The sequence below is a fragment of the Aquarana catesbeiana genome, linkage group LG02 (genome assembly GCF_042186555.1).
Source record: "Aquarana catesbeiana isolate 2022-GZ linkage group LG02, ASM4218655v1, whole genome shotgun sequence".
In the NCBI taxonomy this organism is placed as follows: domain Eukaryota; kingdom Metazoa; phylum Chordata; class Amphibia; order Anura; family Ranidae; genus Aquarana; species Aquarana catesbeiana.
The window spans coordinates 525,139,059-525,166,324 of NC_133325.1; the positions used below are offsets into that span (position 1 = coordinate 525,139,059).

Sequence of the window (27,266 nt, forward strand, 5' to 3'; positions counted from 1 at the left end):
TATAATATGAAAAAAACTAGTTTCACCTAGTCAGATATACTAAGCTATAGTCCCATTGACATAATAATTTTTTGACAGTTAATTGTGATATGCTGCAGCACTTCAAATGAGACTCTTCCAAGTCTACGAATATATGGCATAATGCTGTTGGGTTTGTTACAGACCATTTTGTTCTTTTCGCCTTTTGGCTTTATTATTTTTGTCAATCCCACTCTAGATTCATGGTATTCTTATAGCGAGCCATTGTGTTTTGCAGCACGAGAAGTGAGACTTTGGGAATTTCTAATCGCATGGTACTATGTAGCAAGGCTGCCTTAAATAATTCTTAATTTTTTCTTTTGGATGCAGGTTTGGGCTTTGTTTGATGCAGATTCTATAGTTACCCTACTATATCTGTGTGCGTTTGAGGTCACTCTCTTTTGTGTTATTATTCAACTCAACCTATTTCAGCACATGGAGTGAGACTTATGGCCTCTATACATTTGCTACTGTAGCATAGTCTGCTAGCACATTGATCTATGTGGAAACTATTTCAGCATATGGAGTGAGACTTCTGGTCTCTTAACCTATTAACCTATTTCAGCACATGGAGTGAGACTCTGGTCTCTATACATTTTCTGCTGTAGCATAGTCTGCTAGCACATTGATCTATGTGGAAACTATTTCAGCACATGGAGTGAGACTTCTGGTCTCTTAACCTATTAACCCATTTCAGCACATGGAGTGAGACTTGTGGTCTCTTAACCTATTAACCCATTTCAGCACATGGAGTGATACTTCTGGTCTCTATACATTTGCTGTTGTAACATAGCCTGCTAGCACATTGATCTATGTGGAAACTGCATTCATTTAATAGTTTTTCGGTCTTTTGTTTTGGTCCCTTTGATGGGTTCTTCTATGTTTCCTATGTGGTTGAACATATATTTATATAATTTTTCACTATTGGCCGCATAGCTAACATGATATTGTCATGGGAGTTTAACATCAACAACAATGGATATTTATTCATACTTTTTTGTGGTTTATCTGGCATCTAATCCATTTCCATGTTTTTGTTTGTTTGTTTTTTACTGTTTCTTCTTTTCAGCAAGTAAAGACTTATCTGACACCAGTGTTTTGGATGCGATGCTACATGTTTGATATTTTTGATACATTTGTAACCACTTTTTCGGGTAGTTGGACCGACCCCCTTTTTCAGATTTATATATATATATTTAATTCCATGTTTAATGTACATACACTTTGATCCTATGTTTAATATGCTTGTGCTTTGATCTCATGAAAATGTATGTATATTTCATCTAAACTGCTCATGCACATTTGCTGTTTTAGGGTTGTGAGAGTGCTTTTGAGTGCTTATGTACATTATGTCGGGACCGTGCTGTCACACATCTATGCACGTTTTATTCAGGTTTATGTACATACATATACATTTTTTGTGTATTTTTGTTTTCGCAAATGTGTGAGCAGAGTACCCTGTGGTTATACGACTTTATGGTTTAACACTTTTTGGCACTCCCAACTACTCAAATTTCCATTGTTGCGGCTTCACCTGCTGTGGAGGGTTTTAGCATCCAATACCTACCTTTTATTTTTATGAGTTCATGCTGATTTATATTGGCATGATAGTTTTTTCTACTCATATTTTTCTTTATGCATTTTGGTTTGGTCAACAATGGATGTTTTCTCTCCTCTTTTTTGCAGGTGTAGGTTTTTATAATGGGATCATTATTGTTTTAATTACACTGAGAGGGTGGGTTTGCTATGCACCGCGGTGATTGGTTGTTCTACCAGCGTGCATACCCCGCCCTCCCTCTTTTACTTTTTTACTTTTCTATTTATATCACACTATTACTATCCCTCTCTAGCTACGAATAAGCATCCAAATGATGTGAAACGCGTTAGCAGTCTACCACCCTGTACGTCTCTGCTATTGACTGTATGTTTTGGATTCTATTGAAATAAAGATGTCCTTATCCCAGAGTGCGGCTATCCAGGATTTCTTTCTACCTCTCATGTACACGGATCAGTCGTCCTGTTCCCTTTGCAGAGAAACCGCCCCAAAGCATGATGTTGCCACCCCCATGCTTCACAGTAGTTATGGTGTTCTTTGGTTGCAACTCAGCATTTTCTCTCCTCCAAACACGACGAGTTGTGTTTCTACCAAACAGTTCTACTTTGGTTTCATCTAACCATATGACAATCTCCCAATCCTCTTCTGGATCATCCAAATGCTCTCTAGCAAACCTCAGATGGGCCCGGACATGTACTGGCTTAAGCAGGGGGACACATCTGGCACTGCAGGATCTGAGTCCCTGGCGGCGTAGTGTGTTACTGATGGTAGCCTTTGTTACGTTGGTCCCAGCTCTGCAGGTCATTCACTAGGTCCCCCCCGTGTGGTTCTGGGATTTTTGCTCACCGTTCTTGTGATCATTTTGACCCCAGGGGGTGAGATCTTGCGTGGAGCCCCAGATCGAGGGAGATTATCAGTGGTCTTGTATGTCTTCCATTTTCTAATTATTGCCTCCACAGTTGATTTCTTCACACCAAGCTGCTTGCCTATTGCAGATTCAGTCTTCCCAGCCTGGTGCAGGTCTACAATTTTGTTTCTGGTGTCCTTCGACAGCTCTTTGGTCTTCATAGTGGAGTTTGGAGTGTGACTTGTGGACAGGTGTCTTTTATACTGGTAACAAGTTCAAACAGGTGCCCATAGGTGTGCGCAGCCTATTGCATTAGGGTGTGCACTCCAAACAGAAGCTCAAACACGTGTGAATATATATATATATATATATATATATATATATTGTATATATTTCTCACAAACACACAGAACTCTGTGTACATAGGAATAGTAATCTGGTTCTTTCTTGTCCCTGAAAAGCAGGGAGAAAAAACAGCCAGATAAGTAAGTAAAAGTAGCACACTTTTCACATCACTAGACACACAGTTAATGTTCTGACTCAACTACAAAGCCATAAACTTTATCTCCAGCTTCATATAGGGCTTACATGACCTGGCGTTCTGTTTATCCCTTGCATCAATTCCCCTGACATCAGAGCATGGCACAGTGCCCCCTGAGATCAGAGCATGGCACAGTGCCCCCTGACATCACATCAGAGCATGGCACAGTGTCCCCTGAATCACATAAGAGCATGGTACAGAGCCCCCTGACATCAGAGCATGGCACAGTGCCCCTTACATCACAGTTAAATCATCCCTAAGTGCTAGCTGGATAAGAAATCAACTTGGCAGTTCCTGGGGGGGGGGGGGAGACAGATGGGGGAGAGAGGGGAGGGAGATGAGGGGCTGCTCACTCACCTGGCTGGTTCCTGCAGGATCACACAGGAGAATCAGTGTAGCAGCCCCCACGGATCTGCCAGCTGCTGTACCTAAACTCTCCCACCCACACATCTCCTTTCTCAGGCCAAGGCTGCACACAAGGATTGCAGTGTGGGCGGGGCAGACACCGGGGATGGGGGCTGGAGGAGCCAGAGAGGATCGAGCCCTCTCTCCTCTCCTGTTTGTGCAGTGTGGAGGGGGGAGGAAGGGGGATTTCTGTTGGCAAGAGCATTGTAAATGAAGTGAAATCTACACTCTAGATTCGGCCATGCTCCCCACTACATGCTGCTTACCTCCTATCCTATGGCAGCAGAAGAGGCACTGGAGGGCAGGCGGAGTACAGCTGTATCACTCTGCCGTTACAGTAAGAGATCACTTGCCGGAACTGTGACAGACCTAGCCGGGAAAGAGACTTTTGGAGGGGACTGTATGCAAGCCTCTTGCCGACCGATCTGGGGCCCTTGCATTTGGGGGAACGGTACTCTTTGTGAGCTGTATGTCTGGGGACCCTGGATTTGCCATATTCGAATAGTGGCTGATTCATAATGCTGGGACAGATACTGTTAGGAAATGCTGATGTAAATTCCAACACCTGTCTGTCTATTGTCTGCTAAATGTGTATTGTAAATAAGTCTAGTATGGGATCTAAGAGTCATTAGATCCCCATTGTTATTTGTGTTAATTAACTCTGCTATGTGTGAAGAAGAGTCTATGTTGATTGTGATAATGTTGATTGGATTTTCTGAGCTACAAGACGGCCAGTCTGGCCTAACGGTCATGTCTGAGTCATCTAGGCTGTCTAAAGGGATTAGTTAATTAGCTCATGTTAATTAGGTTAATTAGGTTACAGCTGTATTGTTAGAGTAATATGAGCAGTCTGCACCTCCACTTTGAGTGTATAAAAGCCTGTATTTTGTCAATAAAGAGAGATTCCTGTTTGAACTTACATACAGCCTGCCTGGTGTTTGTTCTGAGCTATCACAACTGGGTTAGAACGGTACATAGCTGAAGTTCTAATCCCGGAGCATTGGAAGACCGAACCATCAGATGTTGCAATCTGATTCTATAGCTGCAGAGGAGTGTCGGGAGAGTGGAACCGAGCGAGCAAGGGGCTCGTTACAGGAACTATAGAGGGAGCATCGGGAAATGCGGCCAGCTGTCAGCTTACTCCGCGGCTGCAGTTCTCATAGGGTGAGTCTAGAAGTATACATACCAATCAAAATTGTCTCACTGGCAGCACTGTCACTGCCATTGAGTGTCCATTAGAAAACCCAGCAGTTTCACCAGAAAAAAGCCCTGGCTGGCACAGGGTGGATTAGGGTGTGCCGAGGCACACCCAGCACACCCCGTGCGCACGCCTATGCAGGTGCCATTAATACAGGTAATGAGTGGAGGACAGAGGAGCCTCTTAAAGAAGAAGATACAGGTTTGTGAGAGCCAGAAATCTTGCTTGTTTGTAGGTGACCAAATACTTATTTTCCACCATAATTTGCAAATAAATTCTTTCAAAAATCAGACATTGTGATTGTCTGGATTTGTTTCCACATTTTGTCTCTCATAGTTGAGGTATACCTATGATGACAATTACAGGCCTCTCTCATCTTTTTAAGTGGGAGAACTTGCACAATTGTTGGCTGACTAATTACTTTTTTGCCCAACTTGACATTTATGTGGCATAAGCACATGCTTGGAAGAACATGGGCATCGGTGCACTTGAAGGATTTGTGTCTCCAGAATAGCATGCATTGGGTCTGCATGAGCAAGCAGCCGAAGATACGAGACCTGGAAGGAAGACCAGGTGAAGATGGAAGCGCTGAGGGCCAGGGAGACCTGTGACAGAGCAACACTGGAGGGCTTTGTTTATAGATAGGTCTTTTATAATGTAGTAATATGCACTGCATTTACGTTATATTACTATGGCTTTAAAGCTAATCTTACACTAAAATGCAGGGTCTGCATATGTGGCTGCCCTTATCCCTTGTTGACAAAAGATTTCTTTATGGAAGTTGAAAAGATTTGCAAGGCTCTTTGGGTGGCAAATTGCGCCCAATTCCACCCCGTTGTTTGTTGTCGTATTTGCTGTGTTGCTAACCCCTCAGATGGACTGCTTTGGGATGTCCCACTATCTCTGAATTCCTTTAATAAATAAAAAAATCCTGTTATTCCTGATGTACAGTAACTTAATTTTTTTAAATTAAATGAAGCAATGGAGACATCTAGTTTTCATTGTGAAGTTTTTTTTTAACCATGGCAAGGTAATCGCAACACACTTGTGTGATTACGCTATGTCAGAGCCTGGACTTAGTGATAACTGTTCTCCTGAAAAGAAAGAAGGTTAATGAGTTTGTTGTTTTTATTTAGTTTTACTACCCACTGCATTGAAAAAAAAAAAAACAGTTATTTTGTAAGTGTGGCTTCCTTCATAAGCCAAATATTTAGCAATAAGAAAGCAGGCCCTTTAATCGGTTATATACCAGCAAAACTCAAGGTGTAAGACAGAATATTCCCTTATGAATTATGCTGATAATGTTTCTCAGGTATATTACATCAGCTGCTTTGTTGTGTATATTGCATTGTTGTGACATCATACAGAAGAATTGCCAGCTGATGGCCAAGAGAGTGTGTGCTCCCAGAATGAAAACATACGGAGTCACCGTAAAATAAGGGCTAATTTAAAAAAAAATGTCTGTTTAACCCACTGCTTATTCTTGCTTTAAGCTGTGCATGTGACATTGCAAATAACAAGGAACTAAAGTGAATAACTTCTGATTAAAGAAAATGTTTAAGTTCTGAAAAAAAAAATAACGGGGTCATTTTTTTTATTGGACCAGTTTTCAATATTAATATATGTATATATAAATATTGAATACATGAGCTAAAATTAGGGGATCATGCTTAGGGGCTCTTGTGTACACCAATAATTTAAATGGCAAGAAATTACATTATATCTATACAATAATGGGATTGTCATAATTTTTTGTATATTGTATTGTGTGCAAAATTGTTAATGGGGATTGCTTTTTTATCCCTTGAGGGCCAGTCCACATGTAGTCCAGTGCGTTTTTTTTTTTTTTGCATCAAAAATGCATGGATAGATTGTGTGGTCAGTTGCAGTAAAGTAGGACATGCTTAATTTTTTCTGCACAGAACTGTACTGGAACATGGTAAAACTCACCAAAAACTCACTGGAACACAAATGTCCTTATTTAGGGTAAACAAAAAAAGTGGAAAAAATGCACTGTAACGCATCAAAAACGCACCAAAAACATATCAAAAACACATCCTGAAGGCACATGCAGAAAATCATCCGGAACGCATCCGCACTGCAATTCTATGGTGTGAACTGGCCCTCAAAACAGTAACAGAATTAGCATGTGTTTACCTGTGTATGCAGAAAAAGAATTATAAAATTAGGTTTTTCTTTATCATACATCACGGGACACAGAGCAACCATAATAATGACTATTTGGGTTATACTTCACCTACTGGTGGATGGAAACTGGCAGATAGTCAGACAGGAAGTTTTTCCCTATATAACCCCCCCTACACAGGAAGGACCTCAGTTTTCGCCAGTGTCTGCAAGGTGGAATGGTCACTGATGTGATACATGTGCTCTTGGAGCATACTTGGAGGTCTGGACGGTTCTATTTAGAATCATGATCTTCTGATCCATTTGAAAAAAAGCTATAAGCCAAAATGGATGGTACCCGAGCCTCATTGGAAGGAGAGAAGATTCCTTGAGGTTTTGCCTGTAATGGAGCCCTATGGTGCTGGACCCTGCATATTGGAACCCTGTGCAGTGTTTGTTCTGACCAAGGTGCTTTCCTGCAGGGTGCTATACAGGTCCAGGGGAGTGGACCCCACATTAGGCCCTGAAGGTCTTTTATGACAGCTCGCCGTGATAGGTAAAGATTGGACTCCTGTTATGTTCAGAGTCCTGCAACAGGAATGGTAAGCCTGCATTTGTTTGCAGTTTCTCTTTATAAAGATCTGACTGTCTGATGTTCTCTCAGTAGCCCTAGGGGCAGTGTGCTGTTTAAAACATGCTATGTGTACTTCTTAGGAGTATGGGCTGAGGTTTCCCCTCTACCCCACTAGAGGGCGCTGGGGCCTATTTCTATATAGGCAGGAAGTGGAGGGGCGGCCATATTGGCCATGTGCTTGGCAGATGCAGCTGGCCTCTTCAGACATAACAGCAGCCCATGGATACTAGTGAAGTGTGAGTACTTACTATGGGAGAACTATGTGGCCAGACAAGCCATGATTATATACTGCACACTTACGGCTTAATCCGGGGGTCCTGTACAACTGTAAGTCCACACACACCTAGCAGTGCACTTTAAAGTGTTGTGTCTCCAGAAAACTGTGCATTTGGTCTGCAGGAGCTTACTTTTAGGCTGATCTGAAGCAGAAAAAGGCTGCATGACATGCATATGTGCTAAACTAGTAAAAGCTAGTATGAGGCCATGTGCAGTTGGGCAGGTGCAGCATAGTATACATGCTTGCAAGCTTATTGCCTAAACGCTTGTTTAAATAAACACGTTTTGCATAGATGTTGCATACATTCATGTGGCATAAGCACATGCTTGGAAGAACATGGGCATCGGTGCACTTGAAGGAGTTCTCTCCACAATAGCATGCATTGGGTCTGCATGAGTTTTTTTTTTTTTTTTCTGTCATGTCAAAGGTGGACCAGGGTAATGCAGGAGCTGCTTTGAAGTCGCTGTGACTTGAAGATGCACAGATGTGAAGGGTACTCATTGGAAATCATGAGGTATGATTTTCAGGCGACCTTGCAGTCCCAAGTCACAGAACAGGTGGCACAGTTGTGGAAGAGGCCTTAGGCTGTTGAAGCAGCATAGAGGCTGAATTGGATGCCTTTGTACTTGGCTAATCCTGACTATAACTAGTAAGGACCAGGTGCAGTTGAGCAGGTGCAGCATAGTATACATGTTTCATAATGCTTGCTTACTTGCATAGGCACATGTTTCCATAGACACATGCTTGCATAGGCTGCCCAACAAGCGGGCGACGCCCAGCATGCAGCCCCCAAGCCTGGCCGCGACGGCACGTTTGCGTGGTCGCGTGTTGCGTAGACCCAGGTTTTTATATGCATGTGTTTGTATAGACCTGTGGGCACAAGTGTATGCATGTTGCATAGATATGTGTTTACGTGGATGCATGTTTGCAGAAAAACATGGTGCATAGACATATGTTGAATAGATACGTGTTTCATAAACGCATGCTTGCTTCTCTAAATGCATGTCTCCATGGGAACGTATTGCGTAAGTGCATGTTTGCATGGACACGCACTTTCATGTTTTGCCTAAACACATATTTGTATAAGCACATGCCTACATGCTTCCATAAACGCATGCTTCCATAAATGCATATTGCTTAAACGCTGGCTGCCATGTTTTCATATGAACTGCATACATATGTGCTTTGTTGCATTAAACTGCATATATATGGGCTTACTTCCAATAAACTGTATACATATGTGCTTATTTGCCTAGGACTACATACATATCTGTTTTTTTATTTTTTTTTCTTCTTTTTGCCCTCCTTGCCCGGTCCGTGAGTTTTGGTGTGCGGCCGTCTCTTGGCAGGTTTGCTGTTGTGCCATGTTCTTTCCATTTGGTTATGATAGATTTGATTCTACTCCTAGGGATCATCAAAGATTTGGATATTTTTTTTTAACATAACCCTGACTTAACCCTGTACTTCTCAACAACATTGTCCCTTACTTGTTTGGAGAGTTCCTTGGTCTTCATGGCAGTGTTTGGTTAGTGGTGCCATTGCTTAGGTGTTGCAGCCTCTGGGATCACAAGACACTTAGATTTCACACAGGTGGACATCATATTACTAATTATGTGACTTCTGAAGATAATCGGTTGCACCAGAGCTTTTCATTGGCTTCATAACAAAGGGGGTGAATACATACGCACATGCCAATTATCAGTTTTTTATTTCTGAAAAATATTTTTTTTTTTTTGGCTTGCGTTAGGTCTTGGAGCAAAAGTTATGGGCTCATTATTGTAAAACAATTAAATGGTAGCAGCTTCAAAACTGAATAGGGACATGAGGTCTATCTTTAGATCTCAATCCCCTGGGCATCCTTCTGTTTCAGATAGGCTTGGTCTGTTCAGTGATGACCTCTCTGCAAGAGGTAGATTGCGGGGCCCATAATCATCAGGAAACACACAACTTCATGTGCCAAATTGTTTCCAGCCTCATCGGATTTCTGTAATTGCAGTGGAAAGTCGTCTGTTTTCATTTTTTGTGACCATCCTTCAGGCTGGCCACAGCTTCTAAAGGTTCACAAAGCTCCTAGCTCCGGTGCTGGACTTGCTAAAGACACAGGGGGTGCCAATCTCAGTATACCTCAATAACCTTTGCTCAGGAAGCAGTTGGTCCAGATTTTTCTTCGATACATTTTGCAGTAGTAAGCTGTATCTAGGTCAAAGCACATTCCTTATGTACAGTCCTATGCCAGGTCTTGGAGAGGATCATTCTCTCTGTCCGGAGGGCTCTGTTCCCTAGGTATTGCACAGCTAAAGATTGGTGTTTGATGATTCGGAATCTAGAAAGGTTGAATTCTTTCTTTCAGGTATTGGAAGATAATAACTGCTGATGCCAGTTTCTCCATTTGGTTTGAGGGTGGCTACAGTTCAGTGGACTTGGTCTCCACAGGAGAGAATACTGCCCATAAATATCTTGGAGCTTTTGGCCAGTACGCCTTGCTCTGGATTATGGTACAAACCAGTTAGGTTCTATCTGGAAAAGCCTCTGCAGGGGCATATTATACAGTTGTGCTTATAAGTTTAGCTACCCTGGCAGCATTTATGATTTCTTGGCCATTTTTCAGAGAATATAAATGATAATACAAAAACTTTTCTTTCACTCATGGTTAGTGTTTGGCTGAAGCCATTTATTATCCATCAACTATGTTTACTCTTGTTAAATCATAATCACAACAGAAACTACCCAAATGACCCTGATCAAAAGTTTACATACCCCCATTCTTAATTCCGTGTATTGCCCCCTTTAACATCAATGACAGCTTGAAGTCTTTTGTGGTATTTGTGGATGAGGCTCTTTATCTTCTCAGATGGTAAAGCTGCCCATTCCTCCTGGCAAAAAGCCTCCAGTTCCTGGACATTCTTGGACTGTGTTATATGAACTGCACGTTTGAGATCTCCCCAGAGTGGCTCAATGATATTGAGGTCAGGAAACTGAGATGGCCATTCCAGAACCTTCACTTTATTCTGCTGTAGCCAATGACAGGTCGACACAGGTCTGCCTTTGTAGCTCACACATCCCCAAAACATCAGCAATCGACCTCCGTGTTTCACAGTAGGAATGGTGTACCTTTCATCATAGGCCTTGTTGACTCCTCTCCAAATGTAGTGTTTATGGTTGTGGCCAAAAAGCTAAATTTTGGTCTTGTCACTCCAAATGACTTTGTGCCAGAAGGTTTGAGGCTTGTCTCTGGGCTGTTTGGCTTATTGTATGTGGGATACTTTGTGGCATTTGCGTGGTTATAGCTTTTTTTCTGGCGACTCGTCCATGCAGCCCATCTTTCTTCAAGTGTCTTCTTTTTGTGCATCTTGAAACAGCCACACCACATGTTTTCAGAGAGTCCTGTATTTCACCTGAAGTTATTTGTGGGTTTTTCTTTGCATCCCGAGCAATTTTCCAGGCAGTTGTGGCTAAAAATTTTAGTTGGTCTACCTGACCGTGGTTTGATTTAAACAGAACACTGCTGATTGGCATTCTTAATTCCTTGGATATCTTTTTATATTCCTTTCCTGTTTTATACAGTTCAACTACCTTTTCCCGCAGATCCTTTGAAATTCTTTTGCTTTCCCCATGACTCAGAATCCAGAAACATCAGTGCAGCACTAAATGAAAGATGCAAAGGTCTGTCAGGAGTCCAGAAACCCATTGACCTTTTATACGCACACACTTATTACAAGCAAACAGATCACAGGTGAGGGTGGTTACCTTTTAATAGCCATTCAAACCCCTTTGTGTCAACTGGTGTGCATGTTATCAGGCCAAAATCATCAGGGAATTTAAACTTTTCATCAGGGTCATTTGGGTAGTTTCTGTTGTGATTATGATTTAAAAAGAGTAAACACAGTTGATTGATAATAAATGGCTTCAACCAAACACTAACCATGAGTTAAAGAAATGTTTAACCATAATATGTTTAATCATAAATTCTGTCAGGATATGTAAACTTATGAGCACAACTGTATCAACCACCAGGGCGGCACCAGGAGTCATGCGGCTCAGGAGGGTGAACCACGTTCTGTCTGGGGCAGCACTGTCAGTGCATATATTCCAGGTATAGAATAGTGGCAGGGGGAACTCTGCAGGTGAATCTACTAGATTCCAAGTTCTAAAACAAGTTGGGTCAGGTTGTGTCCGGGGTGAGGGTCCCACTGGTATAAGGGGTAGATGCACTGGTAACGCCTTAGGGACCAGTTCTCCCTTATTTGATGCTTTCCCTCTGTTTCGACTTCTGCCACATCTTTTGTGAAGAATCCGGAAGGGGGTAACACTGATAATAATGTTGGCCTAATTAGCCCAGGAAGGCTTGGTACACTGACATAGCAAATCTTGTGGGGGTCACTCCTTGGACACTCCCAGTCCAGCGGGACCTAATGGTCTTGAATCCTGTATCTCAGCACTGTTGAGCCCCCGAAAGCCAGCTTCAGGGAACTTCAATAACAAGACTTGGAAATATTTTTTGCATGGGGTGAAGCCAGGAAGTGGCTCCCACAGAAATATGTGAGTGGGAAATTTTTTTTTCCTTTCTCTAATCGGTAGGGGAAAGGAGATTGGCCTTAAGTACCATTAAGGATCAGAGTTCGTCCCTATACTTTTTTTTCCAGAGACCATTGTTTCCCACTCCTTAATTCATACTTTATACAGCGTGTAACGTAGACAGTCCCACCTGTCAGACCATTCTTGTGTCCTTGGGACTTGAATTTGATCTTGACTGTCCTTGCAGAGGCCACTTTTTGAACCAATCGGAGGATTCTGTTGGTCCTTTATTTCGGAAAGTGGCTTCTTTGGCTATCACTTCACTAAGTGGAGTGTTAGAGTTGGCGGCTCTTTCATGCAAGGAGCCAGTCTTGGTTTCACATCATGATAAGGTGATGTTGCGTCCTCATCCATTTTTTGCCTAGAATGGTGTCTAGTTTTCACTTGAATCAAGACAATGTCTTGCCTTGTTTTCTGAACCTCAGTTGGTAGGAGTTCGATCACTGCATACTCTGGAGTTAGTTCTGGCGGTCAGAATTATTTGATTTGTCGGTACAGGCCAGGAATTCTGGTTTGTGCTACCAGTAGAGCCCAGGATGGGCAGGAGGCACCCAAGTTAACTATTTTCATTGGATTTGCCAGTTAATTATTCGAGCCTATGGCTTGAAAGGGCAAGGTCCCCCACGCCTTTTTGGTAAAAGTGCTCGCTACCGGGTGTGTGTGGCATCTTGGGCCATCTGCCATCAGGTGTCAGTGGCTCAGGATTTAAGGCCATTACATGGTCTTTTGGTCATACATTCACAGAATTTCACCAGATAGATATCAAAGCCACGGTGGATACTGCTTTGGCCGCAGTATGTTTTGGCGGCAGAAGGAGTCCTCCTCAGGTGGCAGTTTGCGATTGTGTCTCCCTCCCCTCAAGTGCATTGCTTTAGGACATCCCATATAGTCATTATTATGGTTGCTCTGTGTCCAGTGATGTACGATAAAGAAAATAGGATTTTTTCATCATACTTACCTGTAAAATCCTTTTCTTGGAGTACATCATGGGACACAGAGGTCCCTTCCACCTTTTTTGGGATATTCATTCCTTTGCTACAAAACTGAGGTCCTTCCTGTGTAGGAGTGGTTACATAGGGGAGGACTTCCAGTTTGACTATTTGCCAGTGTCCATCCACCAGTAGGTGGAGTATAACCCATATAGTCATTATTATGGTCCCATGATGTACTCCAAGAAAAGGATTTTACAGATAAGTATGATGAAAAAATCCTATTTTAAATGCCCCCAAGTCTTGCAGGAAGACACTGCAGCACAGCGCTGGGAGTTTCTTCTCAAGATGATGGCTACATTTCCCAAATCAGACCAGAAAGAAAGATGAGGTCATCCTTGCATAGGTGCTATTAGCAGAACCTGGAGTAAAGGTGAATATATATACATGCAGTCCCTGAGTTACATACATCGGACTTGCATATATGGCTTACAAACATAGGTTGAAAAAAACGAAGGGAGACAACAGAAAGTAAGAGTAAATCTACCTCTAGGGAGGGAAATTCACTCCGTTCAGAGTTGTCATGGGACAAAGGTGTCAACACTGAAGCTTGATCACCAATCCTTGTTTCCACGACAACCCAAAATTTTCAAAATTCAATTGTCACAGGGACAGAAAGTGAGGTGAAATCTTCTGAACAGGGACACAGACCGCAAAACAAATGTTACAGGGGTGTTAACCCTTCCCTATACTGTCTAAAACTTAATAATTTTTTGGGCTGGAGTTACACTTAAAAAATGTACCCGTTCAAACTTACATACAAATTCAACTTAAGAACAAACCTACAGAACCCTACAGAATCTTGTTAGTAACCCGGTGACTGCCTGTATGTGTATTTTCTATGTACAGGTATTTCAATATTTTAGAAAGGGGGGAATAGGGGGTGGTATTTACAAAGCGATCCTTGCATTTTAGGTATGAGGTCCAATTTAAACTGGTTGTAAACCTTGGACATGAAATATGAACACAGCATATCCCTCTATAGTGTGTACTTGTCTCATTTCTGCCTGCTGCTTTGTTTGTTCCTCTGCTATCATTATTAAAGAGGAAGAAAACCCTGATGAGTTTACTGCTTCTTTGTTTCTCTGCAAAGGTAAAGCATAATGGGCTACTATGCATTGCATAGTAGCCCATTATGTGTCACTTACCTGACAAGGGAGCCTGCGATGTCACCGCTGTCCCTTCTCCTACGAAGCGTCCATCTCCTTTCCAGGTATCGCAGCTCCGGCGCTGTGATTGGCTGGAGCCGCCATGATGTCACTCCCGCGCATGTGCGCTGGTGCCGCCACTAACGGCATGATCGCCGTTAGGGACGGCACGCTTAGTGCGCCTGCGCGCTGTTGTCTACGGCGCATGCGCCATAGACATTGGTGCCTGTCTTTTGGAAATATCTCCTGAACCATGTAGGTTTAGGAGATATTTCTTGCACCTACAGGTAAGCCTTAATCTAGGCTTACCTGTAGGTAAAAGTGGTCTGTAAGGGTTTGCAACCACTTTAATCTCTTCTGACAAGTTTTCCTGACAGTGGAGGGCAGTGGAGCCTCAAATCTGTTCCTGTGAGCTGTGTAAATGGGTGTGTGGGGGGGGGGTGGGTTGGTCCCCTCTCTCTATTCCAGCTTTCAGAGCTCTCCTTACTGAGCTCTGCAGAGTGTTTAGCCCCGTACACATGGGAAGAATATCAGGAGACATTTGCCAGTTCAAAAAAATGGGCAACATTCTGCCCGTGTGTATGTCGGTCTGTCCGACAGAAGCTGGCAACCAACAGCAGAGAGCACTGATCGGGGTTTTCTGGCAGGGGGCTGTTCCCCTGTCAGAACACAACAGCTCTGCGGGGGAGATAGCTGGCTAACCTTGCATGGTTGGCTCAGCGGCTCCCAACCGGAGCTGTCAGGTTTTGTTTTTTTTTGCGCAACCCCTGGGGTTGTGCAAAAAAAAAAAACAAAAAAAACTGTTGTGTGTACAAGGCTTAACTTCAGCTCTCCGTTCCCTTTTTTCTGAACACTCAGACAAGCCTATAAATTCAGCACTTTCAAAGGATGTAAAGAAGAGAAGAATTAAGATAAACAGATACAGTTTACAGTGCCTTCAAAAAGAATTCATACCCCTTGAAATTTTCCACAGTATGTCATGTTATAACCAAAAACGTAAATGTATTTTATTGGGATTTTATGTGATAGACCAACACAAAGTGGTCTAAAATTGTGAGTTGTTAGGAAAATGATAAATGGTTTTTAAAAATGTTTACAAATAATTATTTGTGGCGTGCATTTGTTTTCCTCTAAGATTGCCCTGTATTTAAATACATCAATCTCCCCATCAACTCTGACCAGCTTCCCTGTCCCCGCTGAAGGAAAGCATCCCCACAACATGATGCTGCCACCACGTTTCACAGTGGGGATGGTGTGTTCAAGGTGATGTGCACTGTTAGTTTTCCACCACACATAGTGTTTTGCTGTTAGGCCAGAAAGTTAAATTTTGATCTAATCTGCTCAGAGCACCTTCTTCCACTTGTTTGCTGTGTTCCCCACGTGGCTTCTCGCAACCTGCAAACAGGACTTCTTATGGCTTTCTTTCAACAATGGCTTTCTTCTTGCCACTTTTCCATAAAGGCTAGATTTGTGGAGTACACGACTAATAGTTGTCCTGTGGACAGATTCTCCCACCTGAGCTGTGGATCTCTGCAGGTCCTCCAGAGTTACCATTAGCCTCTTGGCTGCTTCTCTAATTAATGCTCTCCTTGCCTGGTCTGTTAGTTTAGGTGGGCAGTCATGTCTTGGTAGGTTTGCAGTTGTGCCATACTCTTTCCATTTTCTGATGATGGATTGAACAGTGCTCCATGAGATGTTCAAAGCATGGGATGTTTTTTTTTTTTTTAAACATCTCTACAACTTTATCCCTGACCTGTCTGGTGTGTTCCTTTGCCTTCATGATTCTCTGTTTGTTCACTAAGATTCTCTAACAAACCCAAGGGCTTCGCAAAACGCTGTATTTATGCTTAGATTCAATTACACACAAGGGGACTCTATTTACTAATTGAGTGACTTCTGAAGGCAAAATTGTTCCACTAGATTTTAGTTGGGGGTTTCAGAGTAAAGGGAGCTGAATAGAAATGCATGCCCACACTTTTCAGATATTTATTTGTAAAAGAAATTAAAAACAATTTATAATTTTCCTTCCACTTCACAATTATGTGCCACTTTGTCTATCACATTAAATCCCAATAAAATACATTTACGTCAGGGCTGTCCACTTTCCCCATTACTTTTTGCATTAGCAATTGAACCTTTAGCTGTCGTAATTCGATCCCATCCTAAAATACATGGAATATGTTGTGGACAACAAGAACATAAATGTTCTCCGTTTGCTGACGACGTCCTCATGTATGTTACTAACCCTGAAGTCACTCTACCTATTCTGTTGTCTCTGTTTCACCAATTTTCCCAGCTCATAGGGCTCACTTTAAATACTCAGAAAACGATGGCTCTTAATATTTCCTTGTCCCCCTCGACAGAACGGAAATTACGAACTACTTATAATTTCCAATGGGCATCAAGCTCCATTCCATATCTAGGCATCCACCTGACTTCTTCGATTGGCACTCTGTATTGGGCTAACTATCCCCCCACTCTTTCGCCGACTCCGGGAAGATCTTCAAAGATGGGCAGACTATCCCTTATCTTGGTTCGGTAGAATCAATTCTATTAAGATGACATTTCTACCCAGGATACTTTATTATTTTAGAACTTTACCTATTGCAGTCCCGAGGGGAGATCTACGATGACTACAATCGGATGTTCTCCGCTTTATTTGGGGTAATAAAAAACCTTGCATGAACAAATTGACGTTACATGCCTCAAAATCGTGTGGCGGGCTTGGCCTCCCCAATTTAAAAGCTTACTATCAAGCAGCTCAAATAACACAACTTTCCTACACAACGGCTAAGGGGTCTCCGCCCCTCTGGGTCTCTATTGAAGCTCTTTCATGCCACCCTTTTGCTATTGGCTCCCTAATGTGGCTGCCAAACCGCCTTCGCCCCCCTATTTTGTGCCCCACTCTGTCTCACCCCCTAGCGGTATGGGACAGGGTGCGACATCGTAGATCACTATCATCCCCACATACCCCGCTAGCCCCCTTTGTTCTGTAATCCGGAATTCTCCCCCGGCCTGACTTCACTGCTATTTCAGTTGTTGGCTCAATAAGGCACTCCTTAGGATAGGTTACTACCTTGATAGAAACCAACCTTACTCTTTGCAACACTTTAAAGACACCCTCTAGTGAATTGTTTAGGTAGCAGCTCATTTCCTTTATACGTTCTAAACTTAATTTATTACATGGACCTCTTACACTTAGAAATTTTGAATTATCATGTCAAACGAAAGACCTCCTACAGGGACGAATATTTAGAGTATATGCCACTCTTACTGACCCGAATACTGAACTCCCCTACATGACTCAATGGGAGCGGGATTTGAATATCACTTTTGAATTATCTGACTGGCAAGATATAGCTTATGCTTTATCTAAAGTATCCATTAACACAACACTAATTGAAGCTAATTATAAAACCCTCCTTCGCTGGTATTTAGTACCAACCAGGGTAGCTAAGATGCATCCATCTCCCATGTGCTTTGGATGGTGTGGTCCGGTAGGTACGATGTACCACATTTGGTGGCAGTGTCCAATTATCACTAAATTTTGGATTCGTATATTCAACCTGGTGTATTCAGTGACTGCACTTTTTCAAAAACTTCCTAAAGGAGTCCCTAAAAAATCGTTGAAGCTAATCTTATACATATTCTTGGCTGCCAGAATAACCATTGCTAAATACTGGAAGCAGTCGATGGTTCCTATTGACTCTGTGAAGAATAAGCTTAACTGGATCATGGTTAACGATAGACTCACCCTGTATTCTCCACAACAATACCAAGAAATTCGATATGATATGGGATACGTGGATAAGATATACAGTCAGGTCCATAAATATTGGGACATCAACACAATTCTAATCTTTTTGGCTCTATACACCATCACAATGGATTTGAAATGAAACGACCAAGATGTGCTTTAACTGCAGACTTTCAGCTTTAATTTGAGGGTATTTACATCCAAATCAGGTGAATGGTGTAGGAATTACAACAGTTTTTATATGTGCCTCCCACTTTTTAAGGGACCAAAAGTAATGGGACAATTGGCTGCTCAGCTGTTCCATGGCCAGGTGTGTGTTATTACCTCATTATCCCATTTACAAGAAGCAGATAAAAGGTCCAGAGTTCATTTCAAGTGTGCTTTTTGCATTTGGAATATGTTGCTGTCAACTCTCAATATGAGATCCAAAGAGCTGTCACTATCAGTGAAGCAAGCTATTATTAGGCTGAAATAACAAGACAAACCCATCAGAGAGATAGCAAAAACATTAGGTGTGGCCAAATCAACTGTTTGGAACATCCTTAGAAAGAAATAACGCACTGATGAGCTCAGCAACACCAAAAGACCCGGAAGACCACAGAAAACAACTGTGGTGGATGACCAAAGAATTCTTTCCCCGGTGAAGAAAACACCCTTCACAACAGTTGGCCAGCTCAAGAACACTCTCCAGGAGGTAGGTGTATGTGTGTCAAAGTCAACAATCAAGAGAAGACTTCACCAGAGTGAATACAGAGGGTTCACCACAGGATGTAAACCATTGGTGAGCCTCAAAAACAGGAAGGCCAGATTAGAGTTTGCCAAACAACATCTAAAAAAGCCTTCACAGTTCTGGAACAACATCCTATGGACAGATGAGACCAAGATCAACTTGTACCAGAGTGATGGGAAGAGAAGAGTATGGAGAAGGAAAGGAACTGCTCATGATCCAAAGCATACCACCTCATCAGTGAAGCATGGTGGTGGTAGTGTCATGGCGTGGGCATGTATGGCTGCCAATGGAACTGGTTCTCTTGTATTTATTGATGATGTGACTGCTGACAAAAGCAGCAGGATGAATTCTGAAGTGTTATGGGCAATATTATCTGCTCATATTCAGCAAAATGCTTCAGAACTCATTGGACGGCGCTTCACAGTGCAGATGGACAATGACCCGAAGCATACTGCGAAAGCAACCAAAGAGTTTTTTAAGGGAAAGAAGTGGAATGTTATGCAATGGCCAAGTCAATCACCTGACCTGAATCCGATTGAGCATGCATTTCACTTGCTGAAGACAAAACTGAGGGGAAAATGCCCATAGAACAAGCAAGAACTGAAGACAGTTGCAGTAGAGGTCTGACAGAGCATCACCAGGGATGAAACCCAGCGTCTGGTGATGTCTATGCATTCCAGACTTCAGGCTGTAATTGACTGCAAAGGATTTGCAACCAAGTATTAAAAAGTGAAAGTTTGATGGATGATTGTTAATCTGTCCCATTACTTTTGAGCCCTTAAAAAGTGGGAGGCGCATATACAATCTGTTGTAATTCCTACACCGTTCACCTGATTTGGGTGTAAATACCCTCAAAGCTGAAAGTCTGCAGTTAAGCACATTTTGTTTGTTTCATTTCAAATCCATTGTGGTGGTGTATAGAGCCAAAAATATTAGAATTGTGTCAATGTCCCAATATTTATGGACCTGACTGTATATCTCCCTTGTGATCCACCTCTGGCTGACCCTCCCCCCTCCCTTTTTTTTTTCTTTCTTCCTTTTCCTCTTTCTTCTTCTCCTTTTCCTTATTCCTCTCTTTAATATTTACTGTTTAACAGATATTCTTAGAGAGACAAGATGACTTGATATTACAGATAATTCTATGTTGTTGATACATACAGAAAAGAAGGGCACAAGGAAAATCCCCCCCCCCCCTTCCCTATCCCCCTTATTTGGTTCCTACACTGTACCTTTTCCCTGTGCTATCACCATTCCAAGTAATACAGGTCTAAATGGCTCATTGGGACTCTATGTAACTAGTCTCTAAAAGAATTTGATACATATTTCATGACCTGGGCACTAATGAATTATACCCTTCTATGTTAATACATATTGGTAACCTCACCAATATTTCCACCAAATATATTTTATTTTTCAGCTTTAAGTTTTGAGGTGTTATATCTTGACATATCCTGATGGAAGCACATCCAGATGCCTTTGCTTAATTTCACATCTCTAGGGTTTACTGTTTATTGAATATACTTTCTATGACATTGTCTTGTTATTTGAATTGGAATAATAAAATAAAAACAATATTGAAAGTCAAAACACATTTACGTTTTTGGCTGTAACATGACAAAATGTGGAATAGTTCAAGGGGTATTAATACTTTTTCAAGGCACTGTATGTAGGAGGATTTGTTTCATCTCTGTGCATCACCTGAGGAGTGTCACTTCACTGAGCATATGAAAGGGTTTACCACTTTAACAATTTTTCTGCAGCTTACTTGAAGCCCTGTTCGTTTTCCACTTTCATTTACCATCACCAGACAGTCGGGGCAGTCAACTTTGATTATTTTTCTGAGAAATAGTGAATATTTATATTTTTAATCCCAATGACAGTAGGTGATAACAGATTTAAAGATGGCAATAGATGCAAGATGACAGACTGCTATTTAGGTTACCTGTAGACACAGCTGTCCAAGGCCTCTTGTGGGGAGAAGGGGGGGCAGCAGTTGAATATACTAGAAACTGTTGTTTTCCCTACATCAGTTGTGTTTGTAGAGTAACATCGCCCACTCTTCACCATAAGCTAAGCATGAATGGCTAACCAATAGGCTTAGTGTTTATAGTTAAATAGTTAATCCTGATTGAAAACAAGACACAAGTCTATCCAGTTCAACCAATAGAAGGGAAAAAAAATGTACAATCCTATATATACAATTCTGTACCCACAGTTGATCCAGAGGAAGGCAAAAAAACCCCCAATAAAGCATGACCAAATTTCCTTCAGCAGGGAAAAAATTCCTTCCTGTTCCCCCAAGAGGCGATCAGATGTTCCCTGGATCAACTTTACCTATGAATAATAGTATCCAGCTTTATTAAGTGCATCTAGGAAAGAACCCAGGCCTTTCTTAAAACAATCTACTGAGCTGACCAAAACCACCTCTTGAGAGTCTCTATTCCACATTTTCACAGCTCTTACTGTGAAGAAGCCATTCCGTATTTGGAGATGAAATCTCTTTTCCTCCAGATGAAAAGAGTGCCCCCTTGTCCTCTGTGATGACCTTAAAGTGAATAACTCATCAGCAAGTTCACTATATGGACCACTTCTGTATTTATACATGTTGATCATATCTCACCTTAAAATGGATGTACACCCTTTCCTATACCCCGTGAAGTGAACAGCCTCAGATGATGCACTGAGATTAAACAAATCTCCCTACATAAGTTTTACATGCATATCTGCTGTCTTCAGCTTTATATATGCTTTAGAAAGTGAACATCATATTAGAGATTTTCTCTTCCTGTTCAGCACTGGGAGTGGATTCTTTGCATACAGCCAAGACAGCTGATTGGAGGAAAGGCACACACCCCCCTCCACATAGGCAGAGACTTACAGAGCTGTGCTGTGACAAATCAAGCTCTCTGCTAACCTATTTATTGCAACCTCCCTCGACACAAATTTCAGGCTGGTCTTATATTGGTTGACAGAGAATTTGTCAGAAGTTATCATCCTGATAACAGAGCAACGAAACAGCAGAGACACACGGGACTCAGGGCTTTAGAGAGGGATAAGAAAACACTACAGATATGTGCTTAGGTCAAATTTCACGAATCAGGTTTGCATCCACTTTAATCTCCTCTTCTCGAGAGAGAATAAATTCAGTTCAGCTAATCTTTACTCATATGTGAGCTCCTCCATGCCTCTTATCAGTTTGGTTGCCCTTCTCTGCACTTTCTCCAGTTCCCCAATATCCTTTTTATGAACTGGTGCCCAAAACTGAACTTTATATTCCAGATGAGGTCTTACTAATGATTTGTACAGGGGCAAAATGATGTCTCTTTCTGTGCAGTCCATGCCTCTCAATAGGATATAGAAAAAACAGTGCAGCGCTGGATAAATATCACAAATGTGAAATGTGTTAAATCAATAAATGAAATACCAACAACAGTGAATGACAACCAATAAAGTAATACCAGCTGGTATATAAATTAATCAATCAATTATGTGCTCATAAAAATGTTGCAATGACATGGTGAAATATATTAAGGTGACAAAAACAATTAATATAATAAGGTGAAGGTGAAAATAAAGTCCAAAAATATTGGTGTTCAAGAATCCTGGATCAATGTTCCACTGCTGGTGCTGACCACCACCTGGTGATAAAGTAATGGAGGCTTACCGGACAGCCTGCGACCACTCTTATTCAGGGGGGTCAAAACAGGCTCAGTGGAGATATGTGGACCTCAGGAAGTGTCCCGCAGGGAGCTCTGTGGAAGTTCCTCCAACCTCCTTCCCAAACGGCTAATCAGCGACACCAAGGAGCAATTCGAAGGATGTGATCCCAGGGGTACTTCTTATGTAGCAATCAATGTTTGCTTCCAATGGAATCCAGCAAGAGTAAACCATAGATGCCAAAAAGAAAAATAGACTCCAGTAGTGTAGAGAAACTAGGGCTGGTTTATTAAAATAAACAGTACAAAACAGCATAAAAATCCTAGCAGGGATAACAAAAGAAACTCCACTGCCGTTTTAAAATGTAATTGCGCATGCGCAATTCGTGTTCACGTTGTGACCCTACGGCCATTTCGTCACAACTGACGTCATCAGGGGTACGCACCCGTGCATGCGCCTTATAAGCCTGGACGGAGCGCTAAGAGACGCCGCCGTTGGCTGGCCAAGAACAGAGCTGAAGCCTGATTGGTCACAATAAACATTATGATTTTCTCATGAAACAGGGGATGAGAGGCCTGTTTAATTAACATAAAAATACCTTTCCTGACGGTTAAAAGGCGACCAGGGCAGTATACATGTATGAACTAGAACGGTATCAATAAGACCAGTGCCATCTAGTGGCTGATTGAGAAAATAACCAAAACATAATAATTACTAAAGATGCAGAAAAAATATATGAATGATATAACAATTAGCATGTAGAACATTCCAGTGAATATAAACAAAGAAACTAATAACTAAACAACCTACTGCCAAAAAAGGGAGGTTATCTTTAGAATACTGTGCATATACCGAAATATGATAAAATGTGATAAAAATGGGGGCAAGAGGTCCCTGATATAAATAAAATACAAAAGGAATGTGAATAAGAAATGTGGGATTGCCATAACAAGTATAGCAAAACCACTACCCAGAAAAATGTATTTATTTGGGCAGCACCAGTGGTGGAACATTGATCCAGGATTCCGCATTTGAACACCAATATTTTTGGACTTTATTTTCACCTCATTATATTAATTGTTTTTTTCACCTTAATATATTTCACCATGTCATTGCAACATTTTTATGAGCACATGATTGATTAATTTATATACCATCTGTTATTACTTTATTGGTTGTCATTCACTGTTGTTGGTATTTCATTTATTGATTTAACACATTTCACATTTGTGATATTTATCCAGCGCTGCACTGTTTTTTCTATATCCACTTTTTGGGCCCTCATATCGGGGTTATAGTGTTCAGCAGTAGGACTCCTTTCACGGTTTTTCTATTTATTTAATAATTTTTAATATTTTTTCATACATTGTTTATGCACTTAGCGCAATTCTTTCCTTTTTACATGTCATGCCTCTCTTAATACAAGTGGGAAACCACAGCTTGGCATTGCATGCTACTATTAAGCCTATAATCTGACAGAACACCCAGATCCTGGGGGACTGGGTTGTCAGGCTGACACACCGCAGCTCTGATCTAGGTAAAGAGTCTCTGACGGAGACTCTTTACCACGTGATCAGCCGTGTCCAATCACGGCTGATCACGATGTAAACAGGAAGAGCCAGTGATCGGCTTTTCCTCACTCGGGTCTGTCAGAAGCGAGTAGAGGAGAGCCGATCGGCTACTCCTCTGACGGGGGGGGTTTGTGATGATCGATTATCAGTGCAGCCCCCCCGAGGATGCCCACCCAGGACCACCAGGTATGTCACCACCAGGTATGCCACCCTAGACCACCATGGATGCCAATCAGTGCCCACAATGGGTATCACTGATTGGCAGGCATTACTGTTTGGCACGGATTGCTATCCATCAGTGCCATACATTACAGTACATCAGTGCCACCTATCAGTGCCCATCCATTCCGCCTATCAGTGCCCATCCATTCCGCCTATCAGTGCCCATCCGTGCCGCCTATCAGTGCCCATCCGTGCCGCCTATCCGTGCCGCATACTAGTGCCACCTCATCGGTGCCCATCAATGCCACCTTATCAGTGCCCGTCAGTGCAGCCCCATCAGTGAAGGAGAAAACTTACTTATTTACAAAGTTTTGTAACTGAAACAAAAAAAAACATTTTTTTCAAAATTTTTGTTCTTTTTTTTTAATTTGTTTAGCAGAAAAGAAAAATCCCAGAGGTGATCAAATACCACCAAAAGAAAGCTCTATTTGTGGGAACAAAATGATAAAAATTTATTTTGGGTACAGTGTAGCATGACCGTGCAATTGTCATTCAAAGTGCGACAGTGCTGAAAGCTGAAAATTGCTCTGAGCAGGAAGGTGTATAAGTGCCCAATATTGAAGTGGTTAAAAGCTTGCTGGATATAATTTTAACCTGTTTCGCACCAGAACGTGACACTTTCTCAAAGAATGATTTCTGAATAATGTTTAAGATCATTTTGTTGTTGTGACTGGTTAAAGCGGAGTTCCACCCAAAAATGGAACGTCCGATTTAAGGGAAGGTGACCCCCAGACATGCCACATTTGGCATGTCATTTGTTTGGTGGGGAGCAGAAACCCTCTAAAAAGAGGGTTCCCGCTCCCACTTCCTCCTGGGGCTCAGTGGAACCGGAAGTCAGTTCACCTCCCCCCCTCCCTCTTGGCAGTCATCTGGGACACGTCACAGGTCCCAGATGATTGCCCGACCAGTCACGGCGCGGCGATTGCCCGGTTATGAAGCCACAGCCGGGCACCTACAGTGAAGATGCCGGCGTTGCAGAGAGGAGTGGGAGACGAGCGGGGCTTCATTCCCCCGCATCGCTGGACCCTGGGACAGGTAAGTGTCCAATTATTAAAATTCAGCAGTTGCAGTATTTGTAACTTATTTTTAAGTGGAACTCTGCTTTAATTAAATCTGTACTTAGTAGTGATAGCTGCCCAATTACCTTCTTATAAACTGTGTTATATGTCCCTTAAAGGACAACTAAATCCAAGTACAAATATTAAGTATATGCAGCTTACAGTCCTTAGATATGATGGTTGTATTGGTTTTCTTTCTTTTTTTAAGCCAGAAATACAGTATTTTACAGAAGTACAGAAAATGCCCAATGATCTTCCCATAAATGCAGTGTCCTTGTTGCTTTGTGTTAACTGCACCAAAGAATACCTTCCTAGCTATCTTACATAAAAGTACCAATTGCCCTGATCCTCATGTAATGGAGATGAAGATATGTTTGCAGTCCATATCAGGAAAGCAGCTTTGAGTGTCTACCATGTCTTCTCTACATAGATACACTGAAGGAGAAATGTAGCCACGCAGGGAAAAGCAGTGGGTTATTTGCACGATTAGCAGGTGAAAATAAAGCAAAAGAAGCCTGAAAAAAAAAAGAGAACAAATACAGCCACCACACCAAGGACTAGTAAGTAGCAATATACACAGGCCCATACAATTACAAAGCAATACTTGATGAAAAAGGTCGTAGCTTCAAACACACAATTAGCAGTACTTTAGTAAGCTTTGTCTCTGCTTGAAGCCAGCCCTCCCCTTAGGATCCGTACTCAGCACTTTACAGTGGAGCAGGAGGCTTTTTAAGTGTTTTAGGAAAGCTGCATTAAGAATAGTAAATGTTTTGTAAATATTTTCAGAATCTAATAGTCTTTAACTTTACAAGCTGTATATATGAGATGTAAAATTATTACGTAGTCATAAACTTTCCATGTTTACTCATTGTTTTTCTCTGATTCTTTATGTATCAATTTTACTTTTTTCTTTTTACTAGCCTCTGTGCGACACCAATGAGCCAAGCCCCTATGTAAAGATTTATCTGTTACCGGATCCACAAAAGACAACCAAGAGAAAAACTAAGGTTGCAAAGAAAACATGCAATCCAACTTATAATGAGATGGTAAGGATTTACATGCACTGATTTAGCAATGCATTGCATTAAAGCTTCTAATGAAAATTTCACTTCTCAGGCAGAATATTGTACACACTTTGACCTCTAAATTTAATGTGTGTGGCAAAGCAAAGACTTTGTGTACTTTAGAGTGTGCAAATTTGATAACTGTAAGTTAAATGTACTGTAGGTTAAATCTTTTTACCAATAATGATCGTAGAATTACCTCTGTGGCACATGGTTCTCTAACATTATGTAGTCAACTGTGGGTATAGGGTTGTGTATATGGAGGTTTTCTATGTTTTTTAACTGGTTAAATTAGATGGAGTAGTGTCAGCCTGATTAACTATGTAGTCCCCTGCAGCATAGTAAAATGTTTGTAACCCTAAAAAAAAAAAAAAAAAAAAAAAAAAAAAAAAAAAGCTCTCCTGTTCCCTTATAGCAGATTAAACAGCACAGTGCTTGTGCTGTCTAATCTGCCCTTTCTAAACTGTAAAAAACTTGGCTGATCCTGCCACTTCCTGTGTCCCCCTCTCTGTACTGACCACAATAATCATGGCTGCTGAGCCCTGATTACCGTGGTCAGTTTAAGTGTCTCCCTCATCCGCAGTTCTCCCCCCCCCCCCCCCCCCCATGCCTGTTAGCTCTGTGTGTCTGTGTCTTCCCCCTCCTGCTGTAGTCCTGGATTGGAGTAGCAGAGCTGCCGGGAGTGACATGACCGGCCTGAAGATCTCTGAAAAAATGGTATTTAGAGGCATCCTTTTAAAAAAAAATACTTACACTATGAATTATGGCTGGAAAAAACAAGAGGGACTGGCAGTGACATTATTTGTTAAGGTTACAAACACTTTAAGTAATGTAGTTTTTTATATGTCATTATCTTCATCTGTAAATTCCTATTGATGTTTATATAAACCATGAAT

The 27,266-nt window shown here is 41.7% G+C and overlaps 1 protein-coding gene across 4 annotated transcripts in view; it reads left to right on the plus strand.

Annotated features, from left to right (window-relative positions):
- PIK3C2B (phosphatidylinositol-4-phosphate 3-kinase catalytic subunit type 2 beta) overlaps positions 1 to 27,266 on the plus strand; it is a 1,217,858-nt gene that overhangs the window by 1,159,416 nt on the left and 31,176 nt on the right. For all 4 annotated transcript variants that reach the window (XM_073615832.1, XM_073615830.1, XM_073615833.1 and 1 more), the window contains one exon: positions 26,227 to 26,352. In XM_073615832.1, coding sequence (XP_073471933.1) covers positions 26,227 to 26,352 — 126 coding nt within the window. The remainder of the gene's footprint in view (positions 1 to 26,226; positions 26,353 to 27,266) is intronic.